Source organism: Branchiostoma floridae, chromosome 3 (genome assembly GCF_000003815.2).
Source record: "Branchiostoma floridae strain S238N-H82 chromosome 3, Bfl_VNyyK, whole genome shotgun sequence".
Classification (NCBI taxonomy): Eukaryota; Metazoa; Chordata; class Leptocardii; order Amphioxiformes; family Branchiostomatidae; genus Branchiostoma; species Branchiostoma floridae.
Genome location: NC_049981.1, coordinates 31,011,356 through 31,036,950, shown reverse-complemented (window position 1 = coordinate 31,036,950; position 25,595 = coordinate 31,011,356). Strand labels below are relative to the sequence as shown.

Sequence of the window (25,595 nt, the reverse complement as noted above, 5' to 3'; positions counted from 1 at the left end):
TTTACGGAACTGGTTGTGTACAAAGAATTTCTCCCTTATCCTATATTCTACCAACCTGATGAAACTATTTTCGGATGTAATTATAAACTTGACTTTTCACTGATGAAAGAAGTTGGATGACATCTGAAACGTCTGATACTCTCATTTGTATAACCCAGTGGTACATATTGAATTAATCTATCATTCTACCACTGAAGATGGACCATTTTGTAAGTATTTGTAAGTTGGATGTAATTCGGTGCAGAAGGAACTCTGACACTGCGATTTCCCAATAAATACCATCCATCTATCTAACGATGCCAGGTTAGCCTCGTTTTGGTGCAATGACCCAGGATGACCTCGGGATCCAAAATGGCCGACGAAACTAGAATCAGGCATCCTGAATGAGTAATCTTCACAAACCTGGATCCGGCTGAGATAGGCAGAGCGGTTGGAGTGCCCAGGGCCAGTTGCAGACGCGCAGGCGGGGGTCGTAGTGCAGGCCGCCCGGGCAGGTGAAGTGAAAGGGCCGGCGGCCCGGCACGCACTGGTAGAACCTCTGGCAGTCGTAAGCGTCAGGCCTGCTGCCGTACCCGCGGCAGATGGACTCCGCTGGGGGAGGGAAATAAAATTATCAGAGAATCATGGAGGGTGCATTTAGTTACCACTTGACTATACTTGACGTGTGCGTATGTCGTAAGCATTTAAGGTATTGGAGTGCCCCATCTTTGAGGGCTTAGCTTGAGTTTGAATTGACAGCTGAAATGAAATTCATGATGGTAAAGTACCTGGTGTAAAGTGTTTACTTACTTTGTATTAATTCATTTATTTTTCCCGTGACCCCACACCCCCAACGGACCTCTGGGAAGAGCGGCTAAGGCCGACAGGGCTATTTCAGTTTAAATAAAGTTTATTGATTAATTGATTGATTGATGTCGGATGCCGATATTCCTCTGCCGCCATGGCCGCCCAGAAGTTTCTATCCTGCATGGTCTTCCAGCAAGGTTTCTGGGCGAACAGCCGTAGACGTAAGAGAAAAAACGGTTGCTCTGGAATATTGCAATCCCCTCTATTCTTTGGTATAGAAGTCTGAGAAGTATGTTATGGAGCTCACATTTGCCGCCAAGGTCGCCGCTCGCAGTCAGCTGACCAGAGACGCCGTTGCCGGGGGAACCGCCCGTCAGCCGATCAATGACGTCATCACCAGGCAAACTTGCAGTCAGTGGACCAATGACGTCATCACTAACCGAACGCTCCACCGGCGATCCATGGATTTCTGCAGGTATTGAAAGTTTTGATTGTAAAATAAAAACGAAAAACCTCCCGATAACATTCGAGTTACAAGATATGAATTCTGACAAACCTAGTAAGAACACTAATCCGCTGGATAACACTGTAAGTAATGATGTTGCAGTGAGGATAAACTTTTGTACGCGGTTAGAAAAAAACATTGTCAGTGCCCACATCAAGGTTCAAAGTCTGCGAAAGTTTGGATAAAAGTTGACGTAAAGGTTGTCACCTTCTTCAAGCCTTATCATGTGTGTGTGCTATTTCTAACACAGTAGCACAACACACATATGACTACACAGTACACACGGCACAAGTAGAGACGGTCTGCATGGAGACAGGTACACACACATCACACAACAAGCGCCCCACCCAGTTTGCTGTCTAAAATATGGAAGTCGCCTCATAAGGCTTAGGTCCCAATTCCCAACCCGGGGCCCGGCCGGGTAGCTTCCGGAATCGAAAAATATGATAAAAAACGGAGCGAAAAACACAGAAAGTAAACCAAATTAGTCATGAGAATGGTTTGTGCATATTCCTTGGTAAACACTTTTATTTTTCGTTTCCGCAAACATCCCGGCCGGGCCCCGGTTTGTAAATGGGACCTAAGCCTAACGAAGTCGACACGCGTAAGGTCAACGTTACATGAGAAATGATCTAATCTTCACTACGCACAAGCAAACAGTATTGGACACATCATAATGCTGGAAAAGTACGCCTGCAATTTAGCTACTGTGGTACCACGCAGTTCAACATTCGTCAATCTTTCAAATAAACACAAAAATCATTTCCTTATCCAGCGGAATAATATGTACGATGTAGCAAGAAACAACAAAGCTTGACGAAGCCAAAATTGGCAATATCTGCACGATGAGCTCGCTCATGATTTCAGAAAATCGCTCATGGTTCAAACATCCAAAGTACAAAGTCTGCGAAAGTTTGTCCAAAAGTTTGTGCGAAGTTTTGATCTCCACCTATTTGCAGGTGTATTTCCTGTAACAGGTATACATGGCCTCAGTAGTCACCGTTCCCATGGAGACAGATACAAATATACATGCCACAGGAACGGTCGGACAGGGTGTGACCAGGGGTTTGTTTTAGCTGTATCCACCTGTTTAAACTGGTAGGTAACACCTGGTATCATTTGTTAGACATGGTTTACATGGAAACATATACAAACATTTCATCATGATACCGTCCAACCCAAATCCTGCTTGGAGGAGACCGTTGAGAGGCCCGTTAACTGACCAAAAGTGAATTTGTAGTTACCAATGAATTGGTTATAATTCATATGTAAATTTGAAAGGCAAGAAAACACACAACACTTACAAAATACTCTTCTTTATCAAAAATTCATTTTTCTTATGAGTTTTGATCAAAAGGACATTTTACAAACACATCTCAAAGTACATATTTAACATTACTAAGAAACGAGAAGAAACCGAACAAATGCATTACAATAGTTTTAGAAGCCATGTTTTAGATTAGTCTTAGAAACCATGTGTATTACGACCTTTTGTATCTATACGCCTGTACTTAGCCCGACAGTGCATGAATGTGCAATAAAGGCTATTACTCGTACATTAATGAAATCTGTCTGGAGTACCCATGCAGTGCAGTGGTCATCTGACCGTCGGTGGAAAGGGTATAAGTTGCACTTCCCTGTGCGCATCACGAAGAAACATCCCATGTAGAACTTCCTTATTGTAAACGTTTCCCAAATCATAGCGTCATACAATTCATACTCAACTGTCATATTCACGTCAAGCTTTTTTTCTTAATTTTTAAATTGCATTTCGTAAAACAAATAGTACATTTGTCAAAAAGTAAAGTAATAAGACTAGTACTTTTACAATCTACAACTATTGCACAGGGAGTAATCAAAAGTATAATATCCAAGACAAGCTGCCTCTTACCTAGATACCTAGAGTAGAAGTGGTATCTAAAACATCAAAGGTAAATTTGGCTATTTCAGAGGAAAGGTTATGTACAACTAAATGGAGCGCTTGATATTACTCGATATATCCCAAATATCAGTCACTCAAGCAACTGGATGTCAGTAGGGAAACATAATCATATCCAGGTGCTTAAGTAACTGCTATTTGGCATATCTTTTTACCTGGATTGACGTATAACTCTATATATCTAACCTGGATGCCGCCTTTGTTAGGTTCAGTACCGTAATAACATCCACCACATCGAGCGAATCCCAACAAAGTAGGAACGCATCCAACTGAACTTGTACGGCGTCCAGGGTGACATAGCCTCACATTCGCTACTCTTGTAAAACAACGACAAAATCAGCGTCCGTACGGAAAAAATATTCAAACAAACTGTGGATCGAAATAGGCTCACAACCATTAACCTAACTGTATCAAAGGGTTTACATAGAGATTATAAGGATTAGTGCCTTCAGCTCTGTACATTTTCTAAGTGTTGTGCAGTACCGTTGTTTGATTGACACTCAACTGCGGTATTGTATTTATTGTGTTGATCTACTACTTGGAAACTGAAGTAAACAGAAGACAGACAGATGCCGGAAATAGCAGCCCTGTATCTTGTTTCTGGGCGTCGGTTCGGAATGGGATAAATGTTTTATTTAGATTCCCCTTGCTTGTATAGAGTGTAACATAGGCGTTGTCCAATAGACAAATCCTTCAGACGAAATCTCGTCTTTCTCACAGATGTTTGTTTTGCACAATCTTATCATAGCTAGGCTGCTAAATCACGGCAAAATATCAAGAAAAATCACGGAGTTCAAGAAGTCAAAGAGTAGATGTAGAATACAACACGGTGTATTCCGTATCACCCTAGGTACTAGCCCGACCGCGGGTAGGGTCGCCCGAAACATGAGAAAACTCATGTTTCGATACGAAATGCGCCAAAACTTGAGAAAATTTGGTGCCCTGGAACAGCAATTCCAACGTCCGAATCAGGTATTCGAATTTTCGACCGCGCCGCGGCGCACTCGGCGTGCGCAGAGTCCGTTCGAAATATTCGATGGAAGCCTGTGTGATACAACTTCGAAGCTTGTGTGATACGGTTTTTTATCACCCAGTCCGGAACACCTGTATCGAACGCTATCGCGGTCCAGGTGTGACAAATCGGCTTTGTCCCGAAACGTGTGGCCAAATCTCCTCCATCTATCAGATGTTCGACTTATATACCCAGCTAGGCTGTGAAAATCACGACAAGGGAAACATTATGGGGTTAAAGAATATTTTAAAAAGAACAGGTTTGCCTGTCAGATAAGCCGGACCAACTCAAAAATGATATTGAAATACATGATGTCCATGCTGCACATTGTTCGATCTTTTGTTCACAAACTCTGGCCTATTCAAAAGGGTTAGATTTTAGACCCAGTTGCCCTGCTGAATGGTGATTATCGCTAAAAGTAAACTTTGGCACGACTTAACTGGCCGCAGGTGTGCTGTCATGGCAATCTGACAATGAAAAAGCAGTCCAAGCATCTCCAAGCAGTGGAAGCTCCTGGAGTTGAGCGAAAGGGATTGCGCAAAAGTGGACACACTGGAAGAAAAGTGCGGTCCGATTTGTGATAGGATGTACTAAAGTCTCGACTAAGGTAAGGTGGACCCAGGCGATCGACAGCTTTTATAACCTACTCGCTGTTTGAATGCTACCGGATCTGCCTTTCTGTCTTTTCCGTCCATTGAAGTAGACTACATCCAGAACAATTTAAATGAAGGAAATTAAAGTCTGATATATCCTATGACGCCTTTTTAGAGCCTTCAAAATCATTTTCTCAGCTTTGACTTGAGCCATTTTTTTTCAAACGACATATTTTTTTTTATCTAACAATTCATTTAGCTACTGACAGGTCTGTAAATGTTACACGGTCTTTTAAAATTATGTTATCAAAGAGCATAGTTTAAAATGAAATTTTCCCTTCTCTAGAGCTTCAGTTTATTCATGACTTGCTGAGGTTTGACCAAGTTTGTCGTCATCAACAATAATCGCGGTAGGTCAACTTCTCTCGTAGCTGTGCAAACTTTCAAACTTGACTCACGTCTTTGCACTTGGCACTTTGGTATACACGTGTATTTGACTATGGATTCAATTATTAATCGAGACTATCATTAATGTACAGTTAGATCATCATAAAAGTCACAAAAGCTAACGGCAACTCTTAATTCAGCAACCAAGACCGTCATAAAAAAAGTAGTTGAGGTCTTCTAAAATGTCTGCTGTAAACTTTAAGCGCTCATACTTAGGATATTACTAGTACTGAACCCGCCTTAGGGCATCTCTTGAGATTTTATCTTAATACGGCGGTCTCAGTATAGCCGGTGTAGTCTTAGCGTTAACGTTTTCGGCAAAAACGGTCACAACTTACCTTTGATATTCGTGTGCGCTAACAGAGCTACAACCGCTCCGAAGAGCAGCAAGTCGAAAGATGTCATCCAATCTTCTCTCAAATTGGTTGCTGAGCGTCAAGAAATAAAACTTCGCGACGGACCTCAAAAGTCTTCTTCGTGGAGGTGGAGAAGAGTTCTGTTTCCTTCGCGCATGCCCCGGAGATTTAAATATCCCCAGCCCCCGCCCCCTCCCTGCGTGCGGGGACGGACAGGAATTCCGCCCGCCGGTTCATCTGGAAGCTGACCCGGGATTGTCAACACGGCTGTGAGTGGATTACCGCAGGGCTCATTAAAACGTCATCTGTCAATCACCGCGTGTTCCCGTCGCCATGGCAACCCGGGACAGGTGTAAGGTGGAACTTTATTCTTTGCTTTCAGACAGAATATGTCCATAGCAACGTAACCTACATAAAATATAACAACCACAATGATAAAAGAAACAATATGAGAAACAATGATAAAACTACTACAATGACAGGCGGAAACAATATGAGGAAGAATATTAAAAACAATAAGATACAATGACGACTTACATAAAGTTACACACTTACGGGGCCTTCATCATAAGAATTGCTAAGAGAATAAATTTTGCTAGGGGAGGTTCTGTGTACTGTCATGATTGTACAGGTGGACCTCGAGCTTTTTGTTACAGTAGAAGCCGGTTAATTGCGCAACGGATAATTGCACACTTCTGATAATTGCACGGAATCCCAAAGTCCCGTAGTGATGTGGTCTAGCTGAATAACTTCGCTTTGTTGCACCATCAAAACGTGCTGGCAAATGGGGAGTGCAATTAAACGGCTTCTACGTATTACATTTACGGTTTAACTTCACTTCTTTAAAATAGGAACTCAAACTTAAACAAGTTAAGGGCATGCTAAGATTTAGCATTCAAACCGGAAAAGTCAGAGATGGCATTATTGCGTTTTTCCGTTACTTTTGTTTTGCTTTGGAACATGTCGACAGACGAGGACAATGTGGCACTACACTCAAGTTAGTACCTTATTTTACCAGTGCCACATACTAAGTACAGACAACAGGTAAATGTAGACCGAAGCGTCAAAGCTATTGGGTCACATGTGGCCTAATTTATGTTTAGAACCAGCAAAAATCAATGCGCGTGCGAATGTCATCCATAAAATTCCACGGGAGTCACTAGTTAGTGTGGCCTTAGTCAATGTTTATAGGGTTTGGTGTAGCTACAATATAGTCGTTATATGTAAGACTATAAACCAGGCGGTGCCACGTGCCTGTGGTACTGGTGTGTAACGCAGGAAGGTGATTATACAGACCGTTTGTTGCCGATAAACGTATCTCTGATATTGCTCAAATAGCTGCAGTGCCTGACTTCTCCGCCATTTCCTCCCTCATCTAATCTGAATAACGCCAAACGCAGGCCGAACATTTTTGTTCTGTCCTATCGTAGCCAAGGCAGCCAATAAGCACCCGACGTTACGTAGTACGACATGCTTGGAAGAACTTTCAACTATACCTCCCCTATTGGCAGAAGGTTATGTTTTGAGCATGGACGTCTGTCTGTTAACAGTATAACTCGAGAAGCCTTGGATGGATCCTGATGATATTTTTATTAGAATGTGTTAATATTGCCTATTAGTTTTATATTGTTTTGTCTGTAAGGTGTAACGTTAGGTTTTTTGTTTCTTAGGTTAAGCTTTTAACGTTTCAGTTCGTAATTCAGCGTACCTTTGGTGCTGCCATGCACTTAAAGTTACACTATTCAACCAATAAACAAATGATATCTCCGTGCTATGCAGAATGTTAATATTTCTACCGACACAAAGGAGGCATTATAGATAAACTAAACTTTCACTTACCAACGCTAAAATTGATCGGGACTTACCCCAATCATTTGGCCGACGTTGAAAATTTGGGGTAAGTCCCAATCAATTTTAGTGTTGTTTAGGTAAAGTTAGTTTATGCATAATGTCATTTACAAATGAACCTTTCATGCTAACAAAGCAGACATGTTTGCTTCATCATTGCTGCTGCGGGTTTATTCCCACATCCTTGTTTTACAGGAGCAAATATAATCAAATTATTATTAAAGTCGTGGTCAGAAATTACAATTTATCACGTTTTACCTGATATTACCTTGCGATATTGTTTGATGTTTTATTGACTTCGTCACGATATGGGTTGACATGAGAGTGATTTTAATTTCTCTCTCTCTCTCCTGATGTGCGTAATTCCTGCGGCACTTAATCAACTCTAGTACCTGCGTTACGCGGACAAACTCCTGATGACGTTTGGCATCGTTATTCTTACTTCATTTACCCAGCATCGCTTGTAAACAATGACCGTAAAGAACTTTATTGCTTTTTAGAATGAAGAGTGAAAAAATATGCAGATGTCAAGGAAGAGGGAGATAAATGAAAATTGTAACAGCAATGAGATCTTAAAACGGACATAAGGTATGAACTACAGTGAAATGGCAACAATGAAACAGATTTAAAACGGCTTCCTTAACCACTTACAGTACTTGCACAAAGCATTTGATGTACAATGGTAAAGAAAAGTAAGTCTTTGACAAAGGTTAAATTGGCAAGTTACTAGCATCAAAGTTACCTTTAAAATCCTTTTCCAATTGATTTAAGGCAACAAACCTTTCTTTGCTTATCCGTTTCTGCAAACCTTAATCTGTAAGACTATTGTTTCGTATGCGGGTATGTTCCCCGGAAAAGATTGAAATCTAGACCGTCTGAAATACAAATTTCTTTATTTTGCGGGGCAAACTTTGCTGGTAGACTCAGCTTGGTTCAATTAGTCTACGAATCTTTACATGCCGATTTTTTTCCGACACAGAGGACGAAATGGGCAAAATTTTGGTCCATCCCCAGCCGCAAAAGGACGGACGCTTGCTAGAATCCTGGTGCACCACATTTGCTTGTGGCTTTCTGCACGTAATTGCTCTATATAATCAATCTAACTATGCCTACCCAACGAAGTTTTCTTTTCATTTCTGTTGCAAAGTTTGAGCCGACTCGAAGACATCTTGGGCCGTAATATTAACGCTCTTTGTCAAGGCATAGTTCGCTACAACATTACATACAGGGTAACATTTAAGTTACAACTAAAGATAAATCGTTTTGCGCTTCTTAGCTTATTCGCTGACCAAGACCTTTCTAAACTATGGAAGTTGCACTTATCGAAGCTAATTTTTATGACTTTTGGGACTAGTCTGTGTCATCTATTTTTTCTTTGGCACCAAATCTCCTTTTGCCACTCATGCTGCAATCTTGATGAAGCCCAAATCCAATAAAGTGAGTGTGTCATCAAGGTGTTTCCCCACGAGAAGGATGTTTGCACACATGTCTAAACCGCATATCCGTGATGCGTCATGGACCGTTTCCGTCACAGGACACGATCGCGAAGCCCCACCCAGATACGTATGAATGAATGAATGAATGAATGAATGAATGAATTTTATTTGCTCAACAATCGCACAGGGTACAATGTATGGCAACCAATAACAACTAATAGCCATACAGATTGTAGCACTACGAGGCTACATACATATTAAACAACAAAATATTATCGATAGCAGTACAGTTAACGTTATGTATGAGTGATCTGGTCTCGCATTTAGAATACAGTAGAAAGGAACTGACTTACGTAGACGGATATATGAGTTGAACATGTTAGCAGTGTTAAGGTGGGGTCACACCTGCGTATATATTTAAGTCCGTTTGAGGTGCATATGAAGCTCTTTGTCTGTACCAGGCTCCACGGGTGGTGGGAAAAATAGTACGAATTGGACAAATATAGATACATAACATGCCAGATGAGTTAGCTGATAAAGAAGTATGGTTAGCGACCCAGCTAACTCGTCTGAAATGTTACCTGTTTACGTTTGTCCAATTTCTATTATTTTTACAACGACCTGTGGAGCCTGGTGGAGGCAAATACTCCCATGCGTGCCTCATACGGACTTAAATATATACGCAGGTGTGACCCCACCTTAATGGACAATACATGTACGTATCCCAACCGCGACATGATCTCCAAGCAGATCCTACGGTAGCATAGGATAGTATCAAAAGCTGGCAGAGGAGTGAAGCCAGCTTAGGAGTGTGTTTGGATACCGGAGCGTGTGGCGTAACTGGTAGAGCGTTCCGCTCGGAATCTATAGGTCCCGAGTTCGATACCCGACGTTGTGCTCTTGGGAAATGTGCTAGTGATGTACTAGTGATCAGTCACATCAATGTGTATTTTCAAGTCCGCATGAGTTGCGTATTGACATTATGCTAGTTCAAGTAAGATTTCTGAGGAAGAAGTTGGATTTTACTTTGACTTACACTGTGCAGCCTGCTTAAAGAACCAAAGGAAACGACTATTTCGGTCGCAAATGTTACAAAACAAAAACAACAACAAAATGTAAACGCGGAACTCATATCGACTTGAATATACGCGCTCGTGTGCCCCCTATCTCATAGGCTCTATGCTCTTTGGACCTTTTTTCGTCTTTTGGGGGGCCCATGATACACATTTGCTGGCCATTATGTTCGTGCTGGGTCGTTTGTGCCACCGGTTCGTACGAGCCAAAAAAAAGTGTCCGTACGAACACACGATCCAGTGTCAAATAACAGAGCGTTGATAATAATGTATTACCTGTTTACTAACCACTTCAATTCCGCTGATTTCCGCTGGTGTAACACGTGTAAACTCACGTATGGAGTGCCTGGCGTCAGCATGGGATGAAGAGGGGGATTTTTCTAATGTTTCGCCTACAAATGTGTACAAACGAAGTACGTCGTGAGTGCGTCAATTACGTCTGGGGTGAAGTGGGGAATTTTTCACATTTCGCGTACAAATGTGTACAAACGAAGTACGTCGTGAGTGCGTAAATTCACGTCGTGAGTGGAGAGGGGAACTTTTCACATTTCACTTGACCAGGTGTACAAACCAACTAACTAGCGTGCGCGATGTACTTACTTACTTGATACTTGGTTAGGTCTCCTCAGCTTGGTGAGTGGCCATGTGCGCGATGTGGAGTAGGTAAAGTCAGTACGGGGTGAAGTGGGTTGTTTTGACGTTTCACCTGACCAAGGTCACTTAAGCGCGTGTGAGTTCAATTGTTTGTAACGTCGAGCTTTTGACGCACAAAAACCCTTCAAGAAATCTTTGGCAATATTCATACAGAGATCATACTGCACATATGGATACCCTGTGGTATAGGACTGTCTATTACGACAATGGTTCCACTGTCTTAGTACACATAGCTTATACCTGAGCGCTGTTATACTAGTGTGCTTTCTGAAGGATCCCTTTTGATAATTGGTGAGTGGTTATGTCCAAGTTCTTGCAACATGGAAAATAAGGTATATGGAAAATAAAAGACTTATAAAGAAGTTTATTTGCAAGTTCGTGCCCGAGGGCTAATTGCAAATACATGGTATAAACATAGTGACAATGGACAGTCATGAACAATATTCTACTCTAATAATAGTGTTGGCTATTTCTAAACGTATATACACGTATAGTTAATATTGGTGACAAGTTGGAACAAGTGCCTATTCTAATATTGGCCGCTGAGAACTACAATCTAAGCTTTTGGGGGTTGGCTTCGATTTTTCTGGAATTACTTGAAAACAACAGTGGTACGAAGCAGTTCTCATATATTCGTACAATGGGGTACAATTTCCGAATGTCTAAAGATCCATGATATTGTGGCTTCTCATTGCTTTGCGCTACCTGCAAGGCCAGACTTCCGAGTTGAAAAGGCGATTGAAACAATGCATATAACGTTACATCTCGTTGACATTTCATTGCGGATAGTGATAAGATTACGCGCGCGCACGTTAAATAAATGGCCACCTCCCCGGTGTATATGTTACCCCACTCGGAGTTCCCTGTGTCGAAAAGGAAAAGCTATTACAGATAAATGTGATGATAACGGTTCCAACATTATTTTGAGATGTCGTTTTTCAAGGGCAACCAGTTCTCGTTGATGACAGCTGCCTCGCTAGCTTTTCAAAACTAGGAATGGCTCACAACACCATGGTCTTAACATTATCTAAAGCGTTGCACGTCTACCAAGATCTTTCAGCATTAGTCTGTGTAACACAAACTCTGCTGTCCAGGGCTATACCTCATCGGATGTTGGGCGGGCTCCCATAAGCGAGATTTAATCAGGCTATTTCAGCATTAATATCTTCATTCCTTTGCAGGATACGCTGCAATATCTGCATGGATGAAGTGGTGCAAGTGGGAGCTCTTTGATGTACAGCAACCACAATTTGTTCAACAACAATTTGTCGCAATTCGGTAAAATTGCTACATTGCCCAGAAAAAGAATGAGATTAACACCTCTGGCAGGGGTCGCTGACCGCAGGTCACTAATACCAGGGGTGAAAGGTGAACATCCTGACTGTTCGGCAACAGGGGTGAGTGAGAAACGGTACATCTGGTCACCGGAGGGACGCTTCGTGATAGTCTCCAGGCAGATCCTACGGTGCCATAAGATAGTATCAAAACTGGCCAAGGAGTATAGCCAGCCAAAGGGAGTCAGACGGGCACCAGTCGCATGCACACTCCTAGGCTTTTGATACTATCTTATGCTACCGTAGGATCTGCTTGGAGATAGTTTCGTGGAGCAATGACACAGGTTAATGGTCTTAGTCTTTTCCTTCACATGACCTCTGACCTACGAACTGGTGTTTTTTGTCACATTTGCTGATAAATAAAATAATGAGACAGGTTCAGACAAACTAATCACCAGTCAGTTCTTCCGGAGATAAGACCGTATATGTGGACTATGTCCATGAGCCACCAGTGCCACCGGACATTTACTTGGAGATTGCAGCCCTGAATCCGCCCATACGGATATCCGCCACCCGTACTTCTTAATGTTTAAGATGTTAGTTTCTTCTTGTGGATTTCTTGTCGGAGGAAAGCGACATCTTGCAATCCCCTGAGGAGTTATGGCAACTATGATTAGATTTTCCCCTTACACAAGTGACCAACATGCACCAATGCTTGACGCTAAAAGCATAATATATCAGCTTGCTCTTGTTGCTAACTAAGACACTGGAATCTCGAGTACCTAAAAGTCAACAATAAGAGTCTTATCATGGATTCCAATTGGTTTAAACTGACTACATCATTATGCAGGCTGTATCTGCCCACTGTTTGATGCACTGGATGCTAAACTGTGTGTTAGTTTACCGTTTGTGCGATACTAACAAACATTCAAACATTTCCGTCTCGTAAAGAATCATCACAGGTGTGCATCTAAAGCACAGGTACTTCCGTTTCCTTGAATAGTTCCTTGAAATGACTTCCCTGAAGAAAACCCATCGATACGAACTATTCAAGCTTCCTTTCGCTGACAGATCTACATCAGTGAGAGACTATGGACAACTGGCAAACAGATTTTATCTTGTGCAGTTATGTAACGGGGGTCATCCTAGATTGGCTGGTAGGTTACATAAAGTGGTCAGCAATTCTGCCTCTCAATAGACGTGAATACCGGCCTTGGGGACCTCGAATAGTTTTGAAAATTCTTGCCAGAGGGCTAATTGCAGGTAACATGAAAGGGGACAAACAAACAGTGTAGAACAGTACAGAATGCGTCTAATCTAGTCTAAAAGCTAACTCCAAACTGTAATTTTTGTGGGGTTTGACTTCTTTTCCTGAGACAGTGGAAGGATCCCACCTCTTCAGTGGAACCAGGAAAAGGCTTCCTTCTCGACATCGATTGTGACATGAGTGGCTTTTGTCTGTGTCTATGCCCAACTGAGTGTTATGACAGCTTGGTTCTGTATTCTCTCACGTTTTGAACCTGCCTTTCTTGTCCTTGACCCGTTAAACAACAGTCTACTCGGGTCCTTCTGTACCCGTGTGTTGATCATGCCGTCTAACAGCGGAACCAGAAAAAGTCCTCCTTCTTCCCGACATCTACTGTGACATGGTTGGTGACTTGTGTTTGTATCTATGCCCGAGTGGTACTGCCAGTTTAGTTCTGTATTCTCTTACGGTTTGAACTAGCCTCTACCAGGCTTCGTGGATCGGTCGTCTAATTGTTGGAATTGGACAAATAGAGTCTATAGTACGCTAGGGGAGTTAGCCGGTCAGAAGAGTACGTTTCCTCACCGTGGTGAGGATAATGATTCTACCGATCCACGGAGCCTGGTAGAGGATAGGTTTGAACCTGCCTTTCTCGTCCTTGACCCGTTAAATAACAGTCTATTCTGTCCCTTCTGTTCTCTTCTGTTCCAGTGTGTTGATCATACCGCCGTCCTGAATGTGCTGATTATCATGAGTGGCTCCACTAACAGAGTTTATCTTTTGTCCTTCGTGGAGAAACAAAGAGCGGCGTCAACACCGGAGCTACTTTGGGTTTGTCAACACCACATAGCACACAATCATATGGTCATCTGCTTAGACTTCGGCCAGAATGGATGTTTATATGGTGGGTCTCATGATGACCATTATGTTCCTTAATCTCACCTCCCCTAATGATTGGGTACACAAGCATGGCGCACTGACCACAATCGTATCTTCGGGAAGAATTGAAACTATGCGGCAGCAAACACGGCGTGATAATAGTGGTTATTGGCTGCTCTGTTAGTGCTTATTCGTACGTGCGACCTATCCAGGTATTTCCTGCATACATTACACGAGCAGACCCTGTCAAAGGAAATGACGAAGACTGATGAGGAAATATTAGCCATGCCTCGGAACAGAAGTGCATATTTGGTGCCACACGCCTGTCCATCACGTCCAGTCATCTATTATCGGGAAGTTTGGACAGGATCGGACGTCACTGCCGCCACAGAAGCTGACAAAGATTCGACGAAAAATGAGGATTTCATGAGGGCAGCACTCCACGCCCGGTTACTGTGTGCACAGGGCCAGGTTTAAAAGCGGCGCCGATAAGCCAACAGGTTAGACCAGGAGCGGGAGCTGTGTGACAACCGTGCGTTCCTCTGATCACCGCCACCAAACCCTCAACCTGACTGATCCAGAAACCCTGTGTAGAAGAAGCTGCAGTCCGCATCCAACATTAACATTTAGACATACTTTAATAAGAAATTTGTGACCGAACGCAGCAACTGTTTATTTTTTTCGTTCCCAAGTTGTCATCAGCATCGTGCGACTGAGATGTCAATCAAACTAGCTACCGTGGTCCTGGTCTCCGTGGCCTTCTTCGCCTCCTCGTCCAGCGCCAAGCCCGCTCCGCGAAATGCACGGGGTGAGTACACATAACTCCTTACATGATTAAAGCTCTATTCATGTAGAGATGGAATATGAGAAGGGACCTTTTACTTTAGCAAAGTTTGGAAACAAATCTAGGTGTGACATGACAGGTCGTCCAGTGAAACATGACCGCGCCGCGTGCCTGCGAAGATGCACGCGGCATGAAGTACAGCATGTATAGCTTCGTTTTCGAACTTCAACTGCGATGTACAAGTTTGCATTTGTCCTTTAGTTTTTCCATGGCTTTTAAGAGTTACCAAAGTTGTGCGAGTTGCGTAATTGGAACTTCAATGCCTGAACCGGTGCCCTGTATCAGGCCAGGGCTGATACTTTTGATCTAGATATCAACAGATGCTTCCCTGTACGTTTCGTCATTTCGACTCAACGTACGAACCGTTCCCCGTATGTTTGTTGTGTTCTGAGCTTGCGGTGTGTTCTAACAGCGGGTCGTGGTAGCCACGTGCTCCGCTGCAGTGAGAACACAGTCTGCACGTCCACCGTTCAGAGTCCAACAGACTGTTGAGGTCTGGTACCATCCGCCGGAAAGGTGGCTCGGTATATATTTGTGTTAGGGTAGAGATAGTGGTGTGTTACAAGCTGGTGTGTTATACGGAAGGGCGGTTATACCGGCTATATAGATACAAATACAGATACAGGTCGCGATAGCAGAATCGGAAATTGTACCGGTAGAGATCGGACGGTCCCTGACGACCTAGGTGGCGAGCAGGTTCTCTGCCGGTACGGTCGGCGGTTCTTCCAGTACGATCGTCGAGTCTACTGTCATAGATCGACAGAGACTCTCCGACAGAATAGCCGGTTCTGTCGGACGGTGTTCTTTACCCTGAGTTCTATCCCAGTAGGGTTACCGGAGCTTCCACACTCCTGTAGTATTGTAGTCGCGGTATACCGGTAAATTAACTTGGATGACACTCCAGGCTACGTGTTCTTTACCCTGAAATGTACGCTTACTGGGCACTCAGATTATCATTGTAACGAATCGTGGATTGTTCTCTCATAGACATAAAGAACCTTAGTCTCTCTTTACTATGCCAGCAAGTAGCTTTGCAAAGTGTTTTTTTTTAGATTCTGCATGCTCTAGTAAAAAATGAAGCGATGATCATGCCCAAAGATTCCTTGCCATTTTCTAGAGTACGAAATTTGCCCTCAGCTCTTTTGCATATATAGTTACAGTATAAAAAAACAGTTTGCCCCAGATCACTTCAGTGTCACTGACCAAAAACATCGGATGGTTGATGAAACGTCTGACCGTTTCCAAAATCATATCCAGTTGCTTGAGTAACTGCTTTTTGACGTATCTTATTACCTGGATATCTAATCTTCATCGACGTACGAAGCTTTAACATTGAAAAAGCCAGCTAACGAAATGTCCTATTACAGCAACATTTACCTACTTCCCAAGTGCTGTATATCTACATGCACATGTAGCTAAAGACCCGCCGTGGAATGTATTGAAGTGTATCTCAACATAATTACCTCCAAGATCCTCCGATAAACAAATGAGCTCTTCCCGGTTATCTTTTTGTTCTCATTCTCGTCTATTTCCATGGCGACGTCGACTGACGCCACGGTTGTCATGGCAACGTTTTCGCGCGGTAATCTAGATTTTTGAAAGCTGTTGACACTAGGTGAGAGGTATTCAGAACAGATGAGTTGCAATCTGCGGCTGCTGTGTTGTTCTAAGTCCTGATCAAATAGCGCGATGAATAATGGTGGATAATTACGATTCCACCAGAACGTCTGATCCCACACGAGGTACGGCGACTGGCCCTGGCGACTTTCCTTGTTCTTTGGCGCGCAATTTGGGTCCCGGGCTGGAATGTTTATTACACACATCAATCATCCGCTTTAGACAGGCCGCTTTCATCAACCAGGAACTTTTGGCTAAAGTCCAGTCTTGTAGAGTTTGTGACGTCTACGTGGTGGTTGTATGGCACCTGGAACTAGCGCAACCACTGAGGAGGCTAAATCTAGGTTGTTATGTCGATAGTTTCAAGCCTCCCTTATCTACAAACCGTCAAACGGATCTAACACTGAACAGTATCCAACTGTCCACCAAAGAATACCGCTAGCTAATTGGATACTGTTTTTGTCCATGAATACTTGCGAACGTTAGATCTGCTTGGTGATTAAAACCTCTCGACATTTCGACGATATGTTCACTCACCATGTTAACCCTTTTGACTTTCAAAGAAGAGTACAGGTCCGCTATATGTAGCCGATGTAGGTGGCGCTTTTGCGACGAGAACACAATCCCAAACGTGACTAAGATTGTATCCCCACCCTCGTCCCGGCTCATCAACCACTGTAATGAACCGGTTACCCCCACCCTGAAAATCAAATCAGAGTTAGATGGGGCCACCCATTTGTCTAAAAATATACATAAATGAAAAACTCACCTTCCTGTTTTGTTTTCAGTTCCGCCAATCTGGAGTTGTGCCGGCGGCCATGGTCTGCACCCTGACCCCGAGGACTGCGGCCGGTTCTACCAGTGCGCCCCCGGACACCGGCCCTTCCACCAGTCCTGCCCGGCCGGTCTGCACTTCGATCCCGTCCTGCTGGTCTGTAATTGGCCGGGGTCCCTGACCACGCCGTGTGCCGCCGAACTGGAAATGGAAATACCTGTCGGTAAGTACAGACGTGTCCTGTCATCATCAAATCATGCAGTAGAGCCTGTGCATGTCCCTTTGCTTAAGATGGAGATCTTTGAGCAACCGTCAAGCTACCAATTTTCCGTTCCTGTAACTTTTTCTATAATTAGTTTGTTGGTACGTGAGGCAAGATATAAAGGCATAGCTAAAAAAAAAACACTCAAAACGCTGAAGAATTTTTGTCTAGGAAATACTTTGAGCAATGTTACAGCCTAGAACCGGCTTTCCATCGAGGCGACGATCGTTGAGCCGTCATTGGGCCATCAAAATCTTATGAGTATTTTAAACCGATTTCATTGATAAAGAAATGTACTTTGTAGGTTTTGTGTGTTTTGTATCTTAGTCATACTTTGACATCATAAAGTATACAAATCTTTCCACAAACCGTGTGTTTATTTCTGATATGGGGCCACTAAAACTGCGCAACAAAATGTAAAACATCTATATGTTAGCAAAGTTCGCCATAAAGTCGCCATTAACTTGTGGTCCTTTCTGGCACCATGCCATAGTGCAGCCGGTGGACGTGCCAGAGAGGGGTAGAGCATAGGTCGGTACAACATCCCACCGCAAGGACTGAAAATGACACAAAAACGATTTAAACCATTATAAATGCTTTAAAACAACAAACATCAAGAATTTAATCGTCACTCTTCGATGACAGACCTTGGCATTTACTAGCTAGAAGTGTTCCAGCATGCCTCACCACCTAAACACGCATTGTGGTTCAGCCTTGGCATTACAACTGAGATAAATCGATCTGTAAGAGTATATAGACACGCAAATACAGATCGCGCTGATTAGGTTGGGCGTTGCGGCACATGGTCATGGCCTACATGGTAACGCTAGTTCACCTTTATCCGTAGGGTAACTTTTATCCGTTTTTTAAGAACAATGTATTTAGGGTTATCGAGTCGGCAGATGATGGTTTCAAACTGCAATATTTTGAAAATAGTACAATTTGAAACTACTGTCTATCGACTTGATATCCCTGGATATCCTGTTTAGCAATGCAACGTGTATATGTTACCCCGCGGATAAAGGTGATCATGAACTAGCGTTATATAGCCTTAAACGACAACAGCGATGGGATATTCCGGATAGAATTCGTGTAAACTGGCCACATAGTTCAAACGTGGTGCTGTAGTGTATTCAGTATAACCTTCTGACCATGCCGTAACACCAGGCCCTGTTTGACGTCACTACCTGTGACAATCTGAGAAACAAACTCCGGTGACGGGACTAGTGAAATATGTCTGGCTTTGTGTCTTTAGTTGCCATGGGGACCTGCCAATTTCAATATACATCTAGTAGCAAAGAAGTATGGAGTCGAGTTTATGAATCGCCTACTGGAATTGGTCTGCCTTAACGAGACTATTCTGTACCCCAGTGAACAAAAATCCTGCGTACTGACAGTGTTTAGAATCAATCCGTAGACGCGTTAGGAAGGGACCGCTTATAGTAAACCTACCACTTCAAAGCAACGGTGGCATTGGCCAAAGGCGTCAGCCGAAGTACCAAAAGATATTAATTACCTACAAGGGGCGTATCTGGGCAGCGGAAACTTTGATGAACACTGGAATATTTTTAGCATTGGTCGCTGCTAGGAAGGTCCGTTTACATTGTGGGAATGTCACTTTTGAAAAATGACGATTCAGACGTGTACCTTGCCCTGCCTTACTTCTTATAAAGGTCGACAAAAGCAACTGTTCCGCCCAGTACTTCGTAGCCCATTAGATGAAGAGCAAGTTTGCTAGCACCACGGCAAGTACTATGTGGATCCTCTTGCCGATAGCAGTGTGGTTCTTTGCCATTAGTGATGTAGGCGCAAGTAGGCCCCATTGTCCACCAGGCATAGGTTTAGGCGCTTACGGTGCTTGTAGTTTGCCAAACCATTTGGGAGAAATCTTTGCTGCGCTACAACAGCAAGCAGGTAAGGCTTTATCTGAGATAAGGTATGTTACAGCTGTGCGTTGCCTCATGACCATGAGCACATGGTAAGAATGAATGGGAATATCTATTGTTTTTTTTTTCCTCCATGCGTGTTCTCATGGGCAAGTTATTGGTGAAAGCGCTTTTAAAAATGAGTCAATTTTTTCACGATAGTTAGAGAAAATAATCCACTAAACTATTTGAAATCTATCCCGACTATCAAGTAGATTCTCCGAGTCTGCAGTTTCCAGCCATCTGAACAAAGATGGTCATATTTCCCGTGCCATATTTGTTAATTTGGTAGAAAAAAAATGTAACTCTTGTTCCCTTATTCCAGATGAGATCTGCCCAGTGCCCATCCCTCCCAGCCACGGCACCATGGCCGGAAGTGACGTCAGCATCGGTGCGACCTACACCTTCTCCTGCCACCACGGGTACCAGCTGCAGGGGGCCAGCAGTATCACCTGTACGGAGGAGGGGTGGTCCGCGGAGTACCCCATCTGCCATCGTGAGTTCCAGCTTCTTTTTCTTAACGAGTTTGCTCAGTGCAAGGCCATTGACCACCTCTAGGCACTGAACTAGGCTCACTGTGACAGCATCTCTTCTTCCCAAGTCAGAAACATCAAGCTTCAGCAAGTTCGACTAACGGACTCAATAGGCGAAGCGAGGCTGCTTGGGAAGTTTCCTACCCGATTTAGTCCTGCCTTGCCTTGTCTCCTTTTTCATTATAGTCACTTCGGAAAGGCATTCCTGGTGGGCAAAATGTTGGATAGTCATGGGTCACAGTAGTCTAAGCACGTAGCGAAAAAGGTGGTGACAAAGTTCAAAGAGCAGGTCCAAAAGCCAATGCACCGACGGACACATGCTGCCGTTGTCATCAACACTGGCGACCGGTCATGACGTCATGTCCTAAACAGAGATGGTTCTGTTGTGGAGACGGTGGTCAGTGTCGTCACTACCTAGTTACCCCTTGTTGTCAATCATCACCGCCTAGTAACGTCGTATTGTTTGAAATGTATTTGGGCACTCCAGTCATATCTCACACACACAATTACAAACACAAACAGCCACACACAAACAAACATACAGGCATGACAACTTAGTCATGCCTGTATCCTTCATACAACGAATTGTGACGATGTCATCAATACAGCATGAAACGAATTGTTCAATGTGGTTTACAGACGTCGATCTAGAATAGATGGCACGATGACTCACATCAATAAGAACCTTTATGCAGCACATTCGGACCAAACAATCCTGTAACGTTAGATTTAGCGTGCTACACATTGACGCAGTTTACCCCTTACATGATACAAAACAATATGATAAACGCCTTGTCTACATGCCCATCCAGCATGCCCAAACCCAGCTTATAACGGTCATGTCCGTGGTATTTTGCAGCCATCCGTTGCGGCGTTCCAGCCGTCCGGTCTAAGGCGGCTAGTAACAAGATCGTGGGCGGTCATGAGGTGGTTCCGGGCAGCCAGCCGTGGATGGTGTCCTTCCAACACCCGCTGTACCCCCTGCAGAACGCTAACCTGTGCGGCGGCTCTCTCATCGCTCCCACCCTGATAGTGACGGCAGCTCACTGTTTCAGACCGTAAGTACGATGATATCTTTTACACGTTACTGTAGCTAGTATAGTGGAAACTGTCCTTTTCTAGCTCCAGGTCGCTCCTGCGATCGTTTTCCTTGCTGAATATTTTACGAAGAGGAGATCAGAGAAGCTACCCCGAACTAGAATAGGATAGATACAAAGGCTACAAAGGCAGATGCGTTATCCCAGGTCTGAATCATGACTATATGAGACAGACAATACCATAAGGTAGGCAATGGAAGGCTGGCATCTTCCTTGTTGATGGTGTTTTGATAGCAATGAGTTTTGCCTTCAGCCCTAACATAAAAAATATTCGCCAGTTTAGTAGAAGCGCCGCTAAAGGAACGTCTCACGGGCGTCAGAAGTGTAACTAAGTTGGAGAGACTTTATTCCAACATGGCTGAACTGTAGGATTCGGTGGTCGGACTGAGCTAACTTACCATGGTGGTCAGTCTGACCAAGTACAACATTAACCAACATAGGTGGCGATTAAATCGTCGACTTTTCCCTCCTCAGTCTCAACAAACCTCAGACGGGTTGGGTGGCCCATCTCGCCGAGCACAACTTGTACGAGGACGAGGGACACGAACAGAACATCACCGTGAAGGACATCATCGTGCACGAGAACTTCGTGTACGATGTGCTCACCAACGACATCGCCTTGGTGCGCCTCTCACGGCCCGCAAACATGGACGACTGGGTCTCGCCCATCTGCCTGCCGGAGGAAGGGGAGAAGGTAGAGGAAGACACGCTCTGTACTACTTCTGGTTGGGGCTACACTAAACCACTGGCCTTGAATGGTACGGCAACCATATCATGTATATGAAAAGTTCTAAGTGCAAGTATTTTTATTAGTTAAAACTTAAGATCATTTCCACATATTTCCTGTGAACGGCGTTGATCATGTCAGAGAGACACTAAGCGTAGTTCACTGGTTATGGTCTGTTTTCCACTACATACCATACCATTTGCTAAGTGCTGAGTGCTATGCCGAGACGACAGTATGATACAGCGTTAATTCTACAAACAAATATACACTTTCACTAATACAAAAGATTGACAGAAGCTTATAAAGTATCAGAAAGTATACCTTTGGTGCGTGGTGTATGTCCATAAAGTGATTTACTTGGCTTGCTTTCTGATGAGAACGCGTGGAAGCCTCCATGGCTCATTCAGTTTATTATTTCACTCTGGTGTTGCTGTTGATGTTCATTTCAATGATTGTGGCAATCGTCCCTCGGATAGGACGTTAAATGGAGGTCCCGTGTCTGGGGAGAGCCATACCCCGGGCACGTTAAAGAACCCGCCACATGTGCGATGGTGCGGTGTGAGCGGTTCAAAACCTACAGTACCTTGGCCGCACCTGGGGCAATTACTGTCGTATTGAGGTCACCTGAGTGGCGCCGAATGGCAGCTCGCTCCAGACCCTTGCGATCTAGCTCCGCCTACTTAAGCTCCTCGCAATTCAGCCCCTGGCTGCAAAGACTGAGTAGTCGGCCCACCCAATAACAATAACAATCCATATTTTCATAATTGACCATATTCTTCGCTACAGAATACCCCGAAGGTGAGCTCCAGTCCGCCGTGCTGCAGGAGATCGAGCTGCCCGTGGTGTCCAACCGGAAATGCGCCACGAAACTGCCCGACTACGAGATCTACCCGGAACAGATGTGCGCTGGGTATGACGAAGGAGGCATCGACACCTGTGTGGTGAGCCTTTGTTAGACCTTGTCATTTGTTAGACCTTGTCATAGCACCTAAAATATAATAATAAGCCTGACATTACAGTGTTTTGAAGCACCAACAACAGACAAAGTCGTAAAAGCGTTTTGCAGTCATCCAATCTTAATGCTACGCCTGTTTCTTATTCTTTTTTCTGAGTTTAGTCACAATTCATAAGTAGGATCTAGGCAAAAGTTAATGCTTTGTTAGTCCAGGAAAATGTTTCAAAAATCATAAAACTGATGATTACTGGCGAAAACCTCTCGTTTGTTAACTTATCTTACTCATTTATATCGACCAACATTGCTCCGTCTTGTTTCCTTCCCATTGATTCTTTATCTATTCTTTGTAGCGACTTACCTGGCCCATTTTGTCTCGTCCCCAGTATTTCCTTATCTGTCGTTTGTAGCAACTTACCTGGACAATTTTGTCTCCTTCTCAGGGTGACAGCGGCGGCCCCCTGGCGTGCAAGGATGACGTCGGTAGGATGACCATCCAGGGCATCACCAGTTACGGCGACAAGGGCACATGCGCACAACCCGCCAAGCCGGGCGTCTACAGCAGGGTCTCTTCCTTCGTCTCCTGGATACACGAACACGTGACCGAGCAGGAATGGGCCGTCATTCGCTCTTACGTGTGACGTCATGAGACACCTCATTGGTCGCTTCAAACGAAGTGGTTTTAGAACGACGGTTGGCGGAGATGTAAGTCCACGGTGACATGTCCAACCATTGTCAGGACACTATCCCAATGTGTCATGCAGGTGTTCGGTAGACGTTACGTCGTCATTGTTACACCAGAAACGTGCCATTGGACATTCGCGTTCGTGTATGTATGTTTATAGTCTAATGTGATAATGCCGCGAAATAAACTAAGGTGTTGACATCATAACCGTCAAGAAACCAGTATTATCTGAAGTAGCTTTCAACATTACTCAAGTTTCATCTTCAACGTAAAGAAAGAGAAAAAAATGATTTGACTGAGACAAATCCATTTGATGGTGGCCACACGGAACCATGTGTACAATGGATGCCTAGAAATATTTCCAAAGACAAAGTCTACTGGAAGATACACTTGTCACCTAGTATTATCTCTTTGGTGATCACCGGCAATATTTACTTGATCTTTTTGGACATTTTGGTTTGCTTGATGTTGTTGATATTTTTCCTTCGTTTAAGTACAACAATAGATGATGCATTCAAATACCTTTTTACAAGTGGTAATGCCATCTTTGTACAAAACGCCAAAAGGCCTATCCCTGCTCAGAGAAAACCGTTGGACAGAATCACGGGCCTTTTCCAATTTTTGTTTTTGGACAGATACATGATATCTTAGAATATTGTTCAGGTAGCATTTTGCTTAATTTATTCTTTACCACACACTTCGTCTGACTTTGACGTTATTCTGTTTTCTATTTCACAATTTTGTTTTGTGACTTTGTGTTCTTGTACTTTGTACTTGCCATGTTGAAATAAAATGTAGGAGCTACGTCTTCAAAGCAACTCTGTGTGTTCTTAACTGCATAGAGTATGTTTTGGGTTTTCGGGTACAGTCTATCAGACATTGTCTATTAGACATTACTGTATGTTGTTTGGGGCTGGATACCTGATTGATTTGGTGATCTTTGATAAAGTCAAAGAGCCCATCTTGTTAGTCAAACAGACTGCAACTAAGCTGACCATTGTTTCAATAAAATCTCAATAAGAAGCATTACAATGCGACGAATACCTTTAGAATGTACAATATATAAAGATTAGAATTGCCGTGTCTCGCGTTATACCTGTAACCGTGGTGGTGCAACTCAATGATGGAAATACGAGTGAACCTATGTATGATCTTACGTCGATGAAGGTTAGACATCCAGGTAATAAGATATGCCAAAAAAACAGTTAACACTAGTTCACCTTTATTCGCGGGGTAACCTTTATCCGTTGTATTTAACACCAGGGTATTTCGTGATATCAAGTCGACGGACGGTGGTCTCAAACTGCATTATATTGAAAAAAAATGCAATTTGAAACCACCATCCATCAACGTGATATCCCTAAATATCCTGTTTTGGGGTACAACGGATATAGGTTACCCCGCGAATAAAGGTGAACTAGCGTTACTCAAGCAACTGGATATGATTTTGGAAATGGTCAGACGTTTCAGATAGATTTGCAACGTCTTACCGTTTCCAAAATCATATCCAGTTGCTTGAGTAACTGCTTTTTGGCATATGTATGATCTTTAGTTAGGCACAGGGAAGGCTATGGAATGTATCAGATAATCAAAGAAAAAGATGCTCATCGTTTCATCAAACAAGCTGATGACTTGTTTGTTGTTTGGCGGATTCCCTGTGAAACAGGTTGTTGCTATCCTCCTCCATGTAGACTTCACCCTACGAAAATAAAACACGCGGGATGCAGTCTGTGGCGACATTTGGACGTATCTGGGCAACATGCGACTCAAATTTCACTGTTTCATACACCACACCCAAACAAAACAAAACAAAAGTATTTTGAGAGACAAGACCATAGTACAAGCTGAAACAAGCACGTACCTGTTGTTGAAAATGCTGCACACAACTGTAGCAATATACTGTAGCAATATGTCGCCAGGCTGAGGTCGGTTAAATGTTGCAAACCATACAGATCGTCTCATACAGTGGTGTCATTGTAACAATCAACATCATATTGGGTGTCGTGTGGCTATCAGACAGCTCTTTCTCACTAAGTGAGTTTTCTACCATACTGAATTCATTGCGAATCAGTGCACATTGACCCTCCATGGGTTACAATGTCTTAGTTTCCACTCATTAGGTAACTACAG

General features: G+C 43.5%; 2 protein-coding genes across 2 annotated transcripts in view; one reads left to right on the top strand and one right to left on the bottom strand.

Moving 5' to 3' along the window:
* Positions 1 to 5,823, bottom strand: part of LOC118411574 (chymotrypsinogen 2-like) — an 11,230-nt gene extending 5,407 nt beyond the window's left edge. Inside the window, exons 1-3 of the mRNA XM_035813973.1 lie at positions 5,621 to 5,823; positions 1,094 to 1,255; positions 403 to 591 (exon numbers count right to left, since the gene is read on the bottom strand). Of these exons, the coding sequence (XP_035669866.1) occupies positions 403 to 591; positions 1,094 to 1,255; positions 5,621 to 5,687 (418 nt within the window). The 5' untranslated portion in view covers positions 5,688 to 5,823. The remainder of the gene's footprint in view (positions 1 to 402; positions 592 to 1,093; positions 1,256 to 5,620) is intronic.
* Positions 5,824 to 14,182: 8,359 nt separating this feature from the next.
* Positions 14,183 to 24,274, top strand: LOC118412335 (transmembrane protease serine 12-like). Its single transcript, XM_035815130.1, has 7 exons — positions 14,183 to 14,856; positions 17,298 to 17,507; positions 19,797 to 19,967; positions 20,864 to 21,062; positions 21,576 to 21,859; positions 22,615 to 22,769; positions 23,224 to 24,274. The coding sequence occupies exons 1-7, from the start codon at positions 14,766 to 14,768 to the stop codon at positions 23,419 to 23,421; spliced, it is 1,308 nt and encodes a 435-aa protein (XP_035671023.1). The 5' UTR covers positions 14,183 to 14,765; the 3' UTR covers positions 23,422 to 24,274.
* Positions 24,275 to 25,595: the final 1,321 nt, after the last annotated feature.